Source organism: Lactuca serriola, chromosome 3, assembly GCF_051521515.1.
Source record: "Lactuca serriola cultivar US96UC23 chromosome 3, Lser_US96UC23_V15, whole genome shotgun sequence".
Taxonomy (NCBI): Eukaryota; Viridiplantae; Streptophyta; class Magnoliopsida; order Asterales; family Asteraceae; genus Lactuca; species Lactuca serriola.
The window spans coordinates 68,832,451-68,848,531 of record NC_136410.1 but is presented as its reverse complement, the minus strand read 5'-3'; the positions used below and the strand labels follow the sequence as shown (position 1 = coordinate 68,848,531).

General features: G+C 32.7%; 1 protein-coding gene across 1 annotated transcript; it reads right to left on the bottom strand.

The window, feature by feature from the left end:
* Positions 1 to 8,271: 8,271 nt before the first annotated feature.
* On the bottom strand, positions 8,272 to 10,391 carry LOC145092559 (pectate lyase 1-like). Its single transcript, XM_079030505.1, has 4 exons — positions 10,074 to 10,391; positions 9,308 to 9,947; positions 8,979 to 9,221; positions 8,272 to 8,879 (listed from the first exon to the last, which is right to left on the bottom strand). Exons 1-4 carry the CDS (start codon positions 10,247 to 10,249, stop codon positions 8,658 to 8,660), a joined length of 1,281 nt encoding a protein of 426 aa, XP_078886631.1. The 5' UTR covers positions 10,250 to 10,391; the 3' UTR covers positions 8,272 to 8,657.
* Between the last annotated feature and the right edge of the window lie 5,690 nt (positions 10,392 to 16,081).

The window sequence follows — 16,081 nt, the reverse complement described above, 5'->3', positions numbered from 1 at the left end:
GTTCATAGAAGGGTTAGCGGTAGATTTCTTCTTCCTTATCTCATCAAGCTTTTTCTGCAGCAAAGCTTCCTCATCCTTTTCAGCCATCTTTTTAAGGACACAATCCTTTGTATAGTGGTTCTTTCCACCACAATAGTAACAGCTTACTCCAGAATCACCTTCTGCCTTCGGTTCCTTTTTAGACTCTTCAACCTTCGGTTCATTATTAACTTTTTCAGAACTATAACTCCCCTGCCAGTTTCGGTTTTTGTTGGAGGGAAATCTCTTTTTGATGAACCTCTTGGGGTTGGACACCATCATAGCATAATCCTCAGATGTGAGGTCATAATCCTCCAAGTTGAGGTCTTCGTCCTCCATTACAGCTTTACTTTTGGACAGGAGGGCTAACGAACCTAGGCTTGAAACCACATTCTTCTCCTGCAACACAATCTTCTCCTGAGATTTGAGAATGCCCACCAGTTTCGCCAAGGAATATGATTTAAATTGCTCGTGGGCTTTAACTGTGGACACGACTGCTCTCCATTCTGATCTTAGACCATTTAAGAACGTAACCTTCTGTTCAATAAGCTTCCTTTCGATGTCATGTTTGATCATCTTGCTAAGAAGATGATTGAAGCGATCGAACGTTTGGGTCACGGTTTCTTCAGTTCCTTGCCTGAATTCACCAAACTCAGACAAGAGTAATGTTTGAATGGAATGTTCTAGATCTTCATCTGTAGAGTGCAGTTCACGTAATCTGTCCCATATTTCTTTTGCCGTCATGCATGAACTTACCAGCTTGAAAGTGTCAGACTGAAGGGCGAATCTGATCAATCTTAACGCCTTGATATTGCACTGAAATTTATCTTTTTCATCTTGCGCAATATCTTTAACATCTTTCAGAAGATCATTATACTCCTTTTGAGTTTTAATAATCCTTGACGTTGCAGAATGAGAAAACGGTCCATTAATGATTGCTTCCCAGATGAGGTATCCATTATCCTCAGATCCTAACATAATCTTCAAAGTGATGCGCCCAGACTTCATAATCATGGGTGTACAGGATGGGAATCTTCGTTGTTGATCCAATGCTGTTCGAAATATTGATGGGATTCGATTGCGACTCGTCCATAATGATCGAATAACCTGTTTAAAGATCAGACTTGTAATAAATCAAATTAGGGCAAAACAATAAATATCGAGATACGTCAATAATGAGATGACGGCTCAAAAAATATCAGTAATTGCAGAAAAACCCTAATCGAAACCTTTTTCACAGAAAAGAAGTGCATCGATTACACAGCCTCCTGCTCTGATACCAATTGATAAGTTAAGAAAACCTAACTTGAAGATCGATTAGATCTTAAACAGGTAAAATAAAGAGCAAACAGCAAGAACACGAAAACAGTAAACAACTCAAGAATGGATCGAACAATGTCGAATGATTATAAACAATCCTCAGAAGAGCTCGATGAAGAACTACAACTGTAGAGGATTAAAAGGTTTACAGGAACGATGAAAGAAAGTATTCTGTTAGCTTTCAATCGATCTGTCAAAACGTTAACCTAATATGCATGCAAGCACATTATTATATAGTAAACCCTACAAGCTCACGGTTGGACAGGCCCAAACCGGAGTGCAAAACTGGACTATAAACCGAGCCCAATGACGCAATACAAAATAATTCCTACGCTACCCAACATCCATCCATGTCGGTCTTATTCTTGAAGATCCATTTTCAACCCACTATCTTTCAATCAGGTTCTTGATCAACCAAATTCCAAACATGGTTATCATACATGGACTTCATCTCATTATATGTTACCTCTTTCCACTTGGAAGCTTTAGGGCCTATCATTGCTTCCTTGTAGTTAGATGGCTCATCTAAATTTACCAATGTACGATCACTGAGAAACGTGTCACCATCCGAAGTTATATGGAAACCATAGAACTCAGGTGGTATGCTAACTCTACTAGAACATTGAAGAGGTAATGAATTGTCAATGATTTTAACAGGAGTCTCATCCTTTGGTTGAGCGCTAGTATCTTATAAGGTTCCTTCATTGGTTGACTCTCAAATCTCTTCAATTTCAATTGTACTCGCACTGCCATCTTTGCATATGAGCTCTCTCTCTTTCTTTCTTTCTTTCTTTCTCTCTCTCTCTCTCTCTCTCTCTCTCTCTTTCTCTCCTTCTCTCATGAAATACTCCTCTTTGTGCTACAAATACCACGTTCTCACTAGGTCTGTAGAACAATTATCCAAAAGACTTTTGTGGATAGCTAATGAAAATACATCTCTCACTTATAGGTTCTAACTTGTCATGAGTCTCTCGTCTAACGAAAGCTTCACAACCATAGATGTTGATATGTGCTGACAAGGGAACCTTCCATGCCTACATTTCGTGAGGTGTTTAGGAATCCTTCTTAGTAGGGATAAGATTGAGGATATAGGCGGTTGTCTCTAATTCATACCCCCAAAAAGAAATGGGAAGAGAAGCCCGACTAATCATGGAACGAACCATATCTAACAAGGTCCAATTATGCCTCTTAGCCACACCATTAAGTTGTGGTGTCCTAGGATAATTCAATTATGAAACTATTCCACATTCCCTGAGAAAGTCATGAAAATCGATACTGAGATATTCTTCACCTCTATTAGATTGGAGCATCTTTATCTTCCTGCCTAATTGATTCTCGACTTCATGTTTAAACTCTTTGATTTTTTTCAAAGGCTTCTAGTTTATGTTTGATTAAGTAGATATAGCCATATCTAATATAATCATCTATAAATGTTACATAAAATCGATTAGCATCCCTTATGGTGGATCAAAAGGGTCCACACACATCTATATGTATGAGATCCAACAAACCTTCACCTCTTTCAAAAGATCTAGTGAAAGGTGATTTTGTCATCTTGCCTAAAAGACAAGATTTGAATTCATCATCCGGCCTTAAGTCAAATGATTTCAACACTCATCCTTTTGGATTTGGGCGATACGCCTCTTGTTAATGTGCCCAATGCGAGAATACCACAAGCATACCTTGTCTAAACCATTAGACGAATCAATATGATAGACACTATTACCTAAGCCATCAACACAAATCACAGTTTCATACACACCATTACAAGGCAAAACTTAAAACATAAAAATACCATTTTTATAAACCAAAATCAAACCATTTACGTCATTAAATGAATATCGAAAACTTTTTCTAAATAGTGCATGAAAAGAAATAATGTTTCGTGTCATTTCTGACGAATAGCAACAATCAAATAAATCTAATCTAACATCACTACCAAGAACATGACTATAAATTTCAATCCTGGTAACAGGAGAAAATCGCCTATTCCCATGATCAGATTTATCCTTCCATGCTCCACCTCCTTACTTTCTCTTAGCCCCTGCAAATCAGAACAAATGTGAAAACCACATCCTGTATCAAGGACCCAAGAACAAGTAGATTATGAGTTATTAGTTTGAATAGTGTAAATACCTGCCGACGATGGATTCACTTTGCCATCCTTGATTTCCTACAAGTACATGGGGAAACTTTGTTTCCAATAGCCCTTTTCATTGCAATAAAAGCAAGTGACCTCCTTGGGATCACTAACAGAAGGAATGTCGGAACTGGGTTTTGCTTTTAGGCCGTTGCTAGACGACCCACCATGGGCCTTGCCCTTCTAATTCATTTTAAGAGCACATTTCCTCTTCTTTCTTTTATTTTGCCTAATTGCAAGGACACGAGCACTAGTAGGAGTAAAGTTTTGAGTTTTTAAGTAGAAAAGGTCTCATGATTAAAGGAGGTGAAAGAGAAAATGGAAAAATGGTGAAGATGGTAGAGGAAAATCCATGTCGAGGGTTCAATATCAAAAATTCACTTTTGGAACCCGATGAAGGGTTTCCGAAGATGTTTCAAGAAGATAAGAATTCGAGGAATTATGTCTCAAAAGAAAACGTTTAGTTCTTCTAAACACAAGCAAATATTAGGTTCTACCAAGTGGGGGGGGGAGCATGGGAGTGCAGATGTTCCACCGTAATCGAATCCAAAAAATTATCCCCAATCCAGCGCTACTCTTCCCGCATCCTTAACGGAAAATCGAGGAAATCCATCACTACTCGTCCAACATCCCCAATGGAAAATCGAGGATTGAAGCATCATAAAGGAATTCGGCCAAAACCATAGATGGATGAGAGAAAAAACGAATCAGACGAAAATTCAAGGATTAGAATAGCAAAAAGAATCAAGTCTTCCATTGTACTATGAATATAGAAAGCAACATATGAAAGAAAGAGAATGGTTGGAGAAACGGCGGAAAAACAGGTGTACGGGGAAGTCGACCGATACACATTTGAATATGTATGATAACGGGGTTTTTTAGCCTGCGTTAGTTTTAAGCAATAAATTTTGTGATATAATTTTGGTTAAGTTATAATGTTTGTGGAAAAAAAATGCTATAACTAATTGGGTAACGTAGTATAAAGAAATCAAAGCATGATGCTATTACAACATTGCACTATCAATTTTTTTAATTATTAAACTTATCAAGGCATTGTACTTAGTAAATCAACCCATGTATGTCATTGTACTTTCAAATTATTTCTTATTAATTTGAAAGATATAAGGTTCAAAGTTTATTGTGGGAACAAAAGCATAAAAGTGATCAAGTTTCTTAATCAAATTCTTTGAGGTGGGGAAATCTTGGATTGCAATTTTTTTTTTCTTGTTTTGAAGTTCATACCACTCATCATCATCAAAGGTATTCTCAGAAATTCAATTGGATTACCAAAAGAATTCATTGGCACAAAATATTCATTTTTCTAACTATGGTTTTGGTTTTGGTTTTCGTTTTACACATGGTTTCAGATATATCTAGAATTAAGGCTTATCAAATTAAAACCCAAACATTGTTTTGTATCCACAAAATGAAAGGTGTCAAAAAAAAAACAAATAAAAGCAATAATGATTACTAAAGCAATCAAATCGATCGCAGTTCCAATTAGCTATAAATCATAAGTTGAATCATGTTGATCGTTAGTTATTTGATCATGTAGGGTTCCAAACTTCTGCTTAAAGGAATCTTGTCTCTGTAACACATCATATGCCACATCATAGACAATAAACTTCAATTGAAGTTTGCATTTTCAAAGTACACCAACATGTAGAATGTCTTAACAAATTGGATCGTGAAATTATAATCTTAAAAATGAAAGAATAATGCTACATATGGGTAGATTTTTTTAAAGTTTAATGTTTTTTATCGGAAAAAAAATCTTTTTTTTGGCATCCATATGGATCTGAGGTTTCCAACACATTTTTAGGGAACTTCACTCAACATTCCCTAAAAATTGTATCGATTTTGAATAGGTCAAGTTAATTAATTTCATTGCTAAGAAATGCTAATTCATTGCCACCTTTCATTCATTTCCTCATGTATTATTGATATGTTTTTGTCATAGACTATTATTGACAAACTTGAGATGCTAATTTGTAACAAAAGCCATATTAAATGATATATAATGATCACCATTTTCATAGCTCATACAAGTTATATTAGCCCATCTAACAACAATAAGTTGACATTATTTGTTATCATAATATAAATGTTGATTTTAATGCCAAAAAAACAGATTAAAAAACTATCAAAAATGTTGTTAAGACCATTTAAAACGTTGTTAAAAACATTTTTAAAAGTTGTTTTTTGTCGTTAAAACATTTTTAAATCTGTTAAAAAACGTTTTACAATGCTATAAAAAAATGTTTATAATGCATACACAAATTGTTATTTTAATGTTGTCTATAAAGTTTTTATAAGATGTCAAAATTTGGAAATTTAATGTTGTATAAAAAGGTTTAAAATGTTGTCAAAAACTGGGATTTTAATGTTGTAAAAAATGTGATTTTAATGTTGTCAAAACATAAGTAAACAACTGGAAAAAAATGATTAAAATGCCGAAAAAAAGGATTAAAGCGCTTAAATCCATTTTTCAACTGTAAAAAAACATTAAATTGCTATAAAAAAGAATCAAATGTTGGAAAAAAACTAAAATGTAAGACAACTGGACCCCCAGAAAAAATCAGTAAAAGCAGACACGTTCACCGAAAAATGAGCATGAGATGATGGTGGAAGAGGGAATAAGTTGCTATTTCTTGCAATTTTCCGTTCAAAGAGACTATCAAAACTCAAAACTTACGGTCAATGTCACAAATTAAATACCAAATATAACAATGTATTTTTAAAACTACTTACATAATCATGGAACCCTTTGAAAGGCATGTGATACATAATAACTTTTACCGGGTGATCAATGCAAATGTAATATATTAACCGATAATACAAATCATAATAATCTTCCTTCCTGAAAAAAAATGAATAAAAAGTAGAAAAATATAAAAGTAGATGTATTACCAAAAGATTATATTATGGATGGCTAATCCAACTATATTCCCAAAAATACTCAAAATTTCAGTTAATTACAACATATATATGCCTTTATTCTAGTTATTACATATGTTTTACTACTTGATGTACACTACACTAATCATAAAAGATCTGCTAGATATTACCAATAAAAACAACCTCTTCATAACTTCTTTGGAGGAAGGCACCACAATTTACTCCCTCTTGTAGCCCCGATACAAATAATCTTGTTGAATTACCTGATCATTGTTTGCCATCACCTAACAATGAAAAACATAAACCAAACCAATGTGCTTTAAATTTGCTACGAAAGTTGCAACCTTCATTATTGTGATTCTCGTGCATATGCTCAAAGAAACCAAACATTTTAACCATTTTAGAAGAGCAAACCATGGGAAAAATCCAACGTACTTTCTATTTTCACTATATAAGAAATGGAATTTATTTTGCCACATCATGATCTTCCTCCATAACATCTAAAGGGGGTGGTGTTCATTTTTAGAAATGACGTTGAGGAATGAGAAAAGTAGAAAACAGAGGAAGAAGAAAGAAAAACGGGCGTAAGGGGATGTTAACCTAGCAACGAGCAGCAACGGGAAACCGGGGGGGAGGGGGGGGGGGGGGGGGGGGGTTGGTGGCGTTATACCGGCGTTGAGGGGCCTCCGCCTCAGCAAAACGTATTCGGTCGTTGCCCACACCGATCACTCTAAAGCAATGTATTATACATTTCTTTACCCATTTCTATTCACCACTACTCTCTACGATCAACACCACAAAAAAAAAATTTAGAATAAAATACACACCTTGGTTTCTTCCTTAACGAAAAGCTTCGTAGATCTCCACTTCAAATTAGAGAACCTAAAATAATTGAAAATAAAATCAAAAAATCACAATCACGATTAACAGGTTAGGATAATATTTTTAGCAAAATAAAATATTACATTTAAAGACACTGTAAACATAAACAGTGTTACCACCCACCACCTCCGTATATCCCTCAGGCTATCCGGAGTGGATAGTTCTCCACGCGTGAAGGGCTGAGCTGGAGGGGCTAAGGACGCGTGAACACCGCCCCAAGCCCGGTGGTTTGGTTGTTGCGTGACCATGGAGACGGACGAAGTCGCTCACATTGATTGGTTCCCTCACTGTTTCTCTCTTTATCTCTATCTTCCTTTTGCACTTTCACTACTAAACCACCGGTGCACACCATTTTCATGACCCGGTGAATTGGTTGTGGAATGGTAAAATATCTACATGGCATCCCTTTTATTCACCAACCACAGGTGACCATTGCCAATAGCCTCACAATCTTCATTGTTTCTTTCTCCGGCCACCTACTCTGTAAATCCTCCCACCCATCCCTATTGAGCCCACCTCTAACCACCTTCTATGTATTTCCCTCACCCTCCACACCGTTCCTATATCCATCCATCTACACCTTAAATCAACCATCACACAAAAATTAGGGCTTTTCTTATGGGGAGAGAGAGAGAGAGAGAGAGAGAGAGAGAGAGAGAGAGAGAGAGAGAGAGAGAGAGAGAGAGAGAGAGAGTAACGTTGTGGTGCGATGACCATTGCTAAATTTTCTTAGAGAGGGATAACTAGAGAAGCTAGCAAGAAAGAGTTTCATGAGAGAAATGTTCTTAAAGAGAGAAATGATATCCTCTTCTTGTCATGTCGTTGTTTCTGAAGCCCATACCACACACACTATTTCTTTAAATCCCATGCCACACATACTCTTGAGGAAGAGGGAATATCGGTTGCACAAAGTCTTCAAGTACAGTACAAAAAGCATTGTACCTTGATGTGCTCTTATGCAGAGTATTTAACATTTTGACAAATTTTATGTTTTATAATGTGTTTTTTTAGCATATAATTTCACCATGAGTAAAACACGATTCGTACATCTAGTTTACTATACAATCAAGGATAAATATCACCGATCTAAATTAACATGGTAACATGTCTAGTTAAACAAACGGATCTAATTACACGTAACTGATCATATACACGTTACGAGCCTGCAATCCTACGTACATGGAATATATACAAACGTGATTAAATTAAATGTAAAATTAAAGATTATAAAGAATAAAATATACACTATGGTGCCTTTGTATTGAGAGGTTCCTTAACTGTACATCATTTCCCGATTAATATGAATGCTTCCACTCTTCATCACGAGCGTCATTCCTTTGTTCGATCTTCAAAAGTCAGAACATTAATGTGTTTTTTTTTTCTTTTTCTTTTTAGATGCTTAACAAGGCTGGCCAGGCGTGCATGTGAGTTTGCCAGCATCACAAGTGAGTGCCTCAACAGGTTCAGGGCAAGGTGGAATCAGACCGGCGCTCTGTTCAGGGGTTGGTTCCCACTCACCACCTGATGGTACGAAAAAGGCTCCATTTAGAAAAGTATCATTTTGCGATTTCCACTTCCAGTTCTTCCACTCTTCCTCAGGGGCATCATGCCTTTGTGTCACCTTTAAACATCATATTAATTTTTCTCTTAGATCGATACAAAGAGGAAAGTATAATTTAGTAAGTAAGCTATACGTACATGCATGGGTGGTTTTGCATACCTGTTTCGATTTAGCCACATCAGGAGCCAAAAAACGGTTGCCTTGGCTCAAGATAGTAGGGTCACTACTCCCACCAATAGCATACATTTGCCATTTGTTATAGTCATTGTTAACTACCTGGAAAAAACCATATCGACACCTAGGTAGTCTTTGGATACATCCTTCTCCAAACTTATTGTATGCGACAGTGACTTGCATATTTTTGTCTTGAGTATGTGTTATATCTGCCCCTAGCAACATGACCTGTTCATGGATTACAACGTTTTATAGGTTTTGTATATAATTAATATATATATAGTACTTGAGATATAGCAAATGTTAATTCTTACTTTGTTATGACTGGTGAATTTGCAGTTGGAAATGGTTACACAAGTGGCGGCGTTTGTGACATCTATAAGTCCATCCGGGCCATCATTGAGTGTCACATGGTCGATCCATATCTTGGAAGAACCATAAATATAGATACCATCACCATCGTTTTTTGCTCTTGCCCTAGAATGTGTCTCTGAATCACTAATCACACCACCTTCCGTTACTTTTATATGGTGGATATGGATTCCATGAATAATGACATTCTTGACATTCCCAATTGTAAGACCTGCACCATTAGCAATCTCGACAGAGGCACCCCTACCATCAATTGTCTTGTCATTACATATCACGAGCTCATGTTTCAGCGTGATCACCATATCTTTGGTGAAGATGATCCATAAAGGTTTGTCTCTCGTAACTCCAAAACGAAGTGTCCCTTCCTTTGGTTTGTCACAAGCGTCATCCGAAGGATCAGTCACCTCATAGATTTCACCACCTTTGCCACCTGTTGTTCCTTTTGCAAAACCAAGGGCGCAATCTGCTAATGCTTGACGATTTTCTGCCCAATCGGGTTTGCACCTCCAGCACTTGTCTATTGGGTTTGCTGCTTGACAAGCATGCAGGTCCCTCCTTGTTGAATTTGATCCGGGTAAAGATCTACAGGAATTTTATAGATGAATAACAGCTACTACGACATTGTTGCGATTAAAGTTAAATGTCAAACCTTATTTAATTCCAAGTCTTGAGGTCTAATTGCTTACATTCAAGAAGAAACATACTCACCCTTCGGTTTGATTGGCGATCTTTGCTGTAAGGATCTTCGCAGGGATTTTAGCTGTATTCTCTTCTAAATCTGCATTGTTGGGTGTGGTTGCGAAGGTGGATGTCCGAGCTAATATAACCGGCACCAAAAAAACTAAGGCTTGGGTAATACAAAGTAAGAAATAATGTTTTCTCATTGTTTGATTCTCTTTTCTTCCCCTTTTACAAACTTCTTTCTCAAAAGTGCCTAAAACACTACACTATATATGATGATTTTTTTTTGAATCACTAACTTTATTATTCCATGATAAAAGCAAGTGATTCCTTACGTATTTTTGTTTTTGGGGATCTTCTTTGTTTTAAAAAGAAAATTTTGCTTATACATATTTAGTAATAAGTGGTTTACCAACAAATACTGATAACTATTTTTGCTACTAATTAACAACGGACACCAAGAGAAGAAATGACCGCAAACCAAGGACAACACCTCATTCATAGATTTTTCTCGGTCCAAAAAAGTGACTAAAATGAGAGACTTTAGATTTGATGGCCTTAATTATCCATTTTTATTGAAGTTTAGCTGTTTGGAAAAATTTAAAGTAGTACAAAATGATTCATCTTGATGTGATCAGGCCATCTCCAATGCCTTTAAATGGGAAGATTGACAAGGTATGATGAGGTGGTTAAAAGTTTGATAGATTGTGAAGGTGATGACCTCGTTTAGAGTTTAATGTCGAGGTTAATGGCCATTACATGGTTGAATAAATTATATATATATATATATATATATATATATATATATATATATATATATATATATATATATATATATATATATATATATATAAAGGTTCAAATGAGAACCATTAAAAATTAAGAACCTAAGAACCATTTTTAAGCTACAAATAAACGGTGACATTATTGTAAATAGGGTGAAATAACTAGCCAATTTGCATAATCCCTTTCCCCTATCTTATACGTCCTTTTTCCTTCATTTTCATCATTCCAGAAAATCCCAACTCTCCCATTCCCCTTTGCTGTCTCTACCACCAGACCAAAATCCACCACCACTGTCCTTCTCCACCAATCGTGACGTTCATTGTCGCCGCTCCTCTTCTTCGTCGACGTCTTCCTCCTCCAACAAATCAGTTCTAAATTGAAGTTTAAAGTCTGGCCAAAATCACCCTCGCTACCCTTCTCTGCTAGTCGCAGTCTCCACTGTTGTTGCTCCTCTTCTTCACTGTAGTCTCCGTCCTTCGACAACTCAAATCTAAACCGAAGAGTGAGGTATATGATCGAACTCTGTAATAGAGAGAATTTAGACATCGGTTGTTTATTAAACAAAAACTATTGAACCGTGATTAAGAAATTTTAGACATCAATTGTTTACTAAATAAAAACTTTTGATCCAATGTTTAGATCCTTGTAAAGTGACGATATGGAATATGAGAAGGAATAAAATAAAAAAAGCTTATCAAGTTTCTAGATCACAAGCACAAGTTGTGTTCAATTCCAGATATTACATCAACCTAATTTATTATTAGGTTAATAGCTATTGATTTTAGATGGAATGATATTTTTTCTACTTTTTTTGTTCATGTTCTTTAAGTGATGAAACCATCGTGATATTAGTCTATTGGCAATGCTAACTTTTTTCTAATTTATATGCCAAGTTAATTGTGATGTCAGATTTAGTTTATTTGAAAAGTTCATTGTTGACTTCAATTTGTTTACAAAATAATGATTTAGTTTATTTTTTGTTTGTTTGCAAAGTATATACTAAAAAGTTAGCAAGGTGCAGTAAGCAAGAGGAAATAGCTTCAAAAGCCATTGTGATGATCTACTAATGCTAAAGTACATAAAATTGCTTTAGTTTTTTTTTTGTTTATTTATTGTGAAACGAAGTTAATGGTGGTCTTAATTTCTTTTCCAAAGTAAACACAAAGCATTAATAAAAGGAAGTTTATGTATGCAAATCATCAATTTTGGATATCCGATTTAATATCCAAATCCATATATATGTAGATGTTATTTATTTGATGTTTGGAAAAGAAGCATTATCTATAAATATGATTTTCTATCATTTTGAATAAATTATTTTTGGTGCACACAAAATGTTTGATGAAATGTCTCAACGAAATTCGCAAAGTTATTAAGCTGTGAATATGTGTTTTTAAGTATTAATTTGTGAATTTGTCTGTTATTAAGTTGTGAATTAATGTCTGAAATATTAAATTAAGTTGTGGAAGCAATGCACACACAAGGTGTTTGATGAAATGCCTCAACAAGATCTAAAAGCTTTTAAGTTATGTATAAGTGTTTAAAGTTTTGTATTAAGTTGTGAACTAGTGTTTGAAATGCATATTATTCTATGAATTCTGATTTTTTTTATGCATTATTTTGTGAATTAGCGTTTTGAATATTGAATTAAACTTTGAATTAGTGTCTAAAATGTTGTATTAAATTGTGAATTCTGACTTTTTTTTATCCAGATCTGAATTTTATACATGTAAATGAGTTGTGAATATAGTGTATTAAAATATGAATATGTGTTTTTATGTATTAATTTGTGAATATGTAAGTTATTAAGCTGTAAATGTGTATTTTTTGATGCACTAAGTTGTAAATTAGTGTCTGAAATGTTGAATTAAGTTGTGAATTAGTGTCTAAAATGATGAATTAAATTGTGAATTCTAATTTTTTTTTATATCAAATCTGGTTTTTTAGGGAAAGATGTTGGTGGTTTTGGCATAGATAGTTGGTGGTTGTGGTGGTTGATGGCAATATATGGTAATTGACGGTGTTGATGCTAATGGTGGTGGTAGAGTAAAGATATGTTATATTTCTCACTCATCTTCTTCTTCTTCGTTGATTTAAGATAAGTTATCCTCTTTTATGAGTCATGTATATGTTTTTATTTTGATGTTTGCCTCTGAAATAAGTGATAATTTATCTATGTGTTAAACTATGAACGAGCTATTTATACACTGAAATATGAGATTATACTTGCCAATGAGTTGTAAAGGTATTGTATTAAATTGTAAATTTTGTGTATTAAGTTGTAAATTTTATTCACAACTGAATATAATAAATTTACAATTTAATACACAAACATTCCTCCAAATATGAACGTATAAATGTGAGTTTTAAGTTTAGAATATGGGTGTGAATATATAATTTTTACGTATTAAACTATGAATTTATTGTATTAAGCTGTGAATTTTGTGTATTAAACTGTGAATTGAATGTATTAAACTGTGAATTGAATGTATTAAGCTTTTGAATTGATTGTATTAAATTGTGATTTTTTTATGAATTAGCTTTGTGTTTACTTATGAAATATGTGAAAAAGAAACATTATACACATATATGATTTTCTCTAATTTTAAATAAAATATTATTTAAATTGTGAATATTATGTAAATTAAACTTTGAACGAAACACTAGCCACCACATCTAAATGTATAAATGTTCAAAGTTAAGAATATGACATATATGTCTATTAAATTGTTAATTTAGTATATTATGTTGTACATTTTATGTATTAAACGGTAATTGACTGTATTAAACTGTGAATTGACTACATTTTACTGTGATTTTTTAAAATAAATTTTGTGTTAAAATATTAATGGTTTATGTATGAATTTTTGTATAAATGTTGTTGTGAGTATTTTTATTTTTTGTGTTGTATACTTATATAAGAATGCATTATTTTTTTATAATTGTTTTGTATTAAGTTCAAAATGAGTAAATTAGCAGGTTTATTAAACTATGAATGTAGTATTTAACTTCTCATTGCATTACTTTATACACATATCTGATTTGTAAGGAATGATGGTTTCAATGTTGGCGCATGTGGTTGGTGGCGGCGTGTGGTGGTATTAGTGGTGGTAGAGTTTGATAATTCTTAGAATTTGTGAATTAGTATAAATTGATTGTATTAAGTTGTGAATTTTACGTATTAAATTATAAATGGACTGTATAAATTTATATTTTATATAAATTGTGTTAGAATATGAATGAATGTAAGAATAAATGAAAATATTAGACAAAAGAAATTATGATTTTGCCATTTTCTTTCAAAAAAAAAATCAGGATTTTAACATATGTAGTAATATTCACAATTACATATTTATTTAAGAAATGGAGGTTCTTAGGGTTCTTAATCTTTTGTGGTTCTCATTTGGACCACTCCCTATATATATATATATATATATATATATATATATATATATATATATATATATATATATATATATATATATATATATATATATATATATATATATATATATATATATATGAATATAACAAATTAAATTATATTCTTTTTAATTTATATTTAATAATTGAATTTATTTTATATTTAATAATAAAATTTATCAAACTAAGTAAATAAAGTATTTTTTATTATAGTTTATATTTTTAATTATCTAAAACAATAAAAAAAAACTATTTTTCTAAATATTTTAAAATGATAATAATTTATTTTTATTATAAGTATTTTTTATTAAATAATGTGTTTTTGTTATATTAAAATGATATATATATATATATATATATATATATATATATATATATATATATATATACTAGTACAAAAATAACCAATGGACACGCAAAAAAACCCGTCACTATAGACATTTTATGACGGTTTTTTCATTCAATTTTGAAGTGAAGTCGCGTCATTAATGATTAGTTATTGCGATGTTTAATTGTTGTGACTATAACCCATAAAAATTGCTCATATAGGTAAAAAAAACCGTCATTATAAGATATCAATTTTTCTAGTTTTTTCAATCGTTTTTCTATAAACGTCATCAAAAACTATTTTTCGCCATAGGATATTTTGTTTTCATTACTATCACTGACTTTTTGTGACACATTTTTTTTGTCATGACTATTGTTGACTTTTAGTCACTTATTTTTTTAATTTGTCATGACTCACTCATTTTTTTAATTTGTCATGATTATTGTTGACTGTAAGTCACATATTTTTTTTTTAATTTCTTATTACTATTATTGATTTAGTGACATGTTTTATCTTTCATCATAACGATTGTTTACTTTCAGTCACACAAAAGAAAGCAACACACAGCTTGCGTGTAATAATTTTAAGTGTTCTAAAAAATTACAGATTTATCAATTTTCAAATTGAATGAAAATAGTGTCGGTAATACATAAATCATATATAGCAAAACAATACATGTCATCAAATAAAATCATGTCAAACAAGTTATCAAAAATATTATACTTTACATGTCAAAAGCTAGTTAACAAAGTATTGTTTATCGATACAAAATATCACATGTATATAAAGCTTACAACAAAAGACGCTCATTCTTCACGAATTCCATCAATAACAGAATCGGTGTACTCAACTTTGTCGTCCCCAACTTGAGAAAAAAATTGCATATAACGTTTCATTTATAACAGTGAGAATATGACGCTATATTATCCAACAAATAAATATAGAATCAACATTCTTTCAATTACTTTCTTATCAGACCATTATACTTTCAAATAAATTGTTATTTCTCATATAACCTATTATTTCAGTTAGAAAAGTGAGAATATGATTCTATATTATTCAGCAAATATACATAAAGTGATTCTTCTTTTCGTTCTTTTCTTATTAGAGAATTATACTTTCAAATAAATGAAAGTACATATCTATTTCTTGAATATAACCTACTATTTCAACTATAACATTTAGAATATGATGCTTATGTGTACTGGAAAAACATGAAATATAAGTTACATTCCAGCTGCCCTAGTTGCCAGAAAAGCAATTAAAGGACCAGAATACTATAAAATAAATTCTCCTTGCACATCTTGGAAAATTACAAGCTTAGCCTTAAAGGTTTTTTGCCTCTGAACATTTGCTTGAAGACCTTCCAAAGACCTATTCCTGAAACTATGATTCACAACAATACCAATAGTTGGAGCATGTTTCTTTGGAATTAATGTAGTTGGGTTATGCTTACACAAAATGAGCAAGTTTCTTTGTTATTGTTTCGTAATCAACT

Excerpts from the sequence above, each read along its gene's own strand:
- LOC145092559 (XM_079030505.1), bottom strand. The coding sequence starts at position 10,249 with ATGAGAAAACATTATTTCTTACTTTGTATTACCCAAGCCTTAGTTTTT. Across the intron at positions 9,948-10,073 it reads ATCGCCAATCAAACCGAAGG|ATCTTTACCCGGATCAAATT; the intron begins GTGAGTATGTTT and ends AAATTCCTGTAG. Across the intron at positions 9,222-9,307 it reads AATTCACCAGTCATAACAAA|GTCATGTTGCTAGGGGCAGA; the intron begins GTAAGAATTAAC and ends ATCCATGAACAG.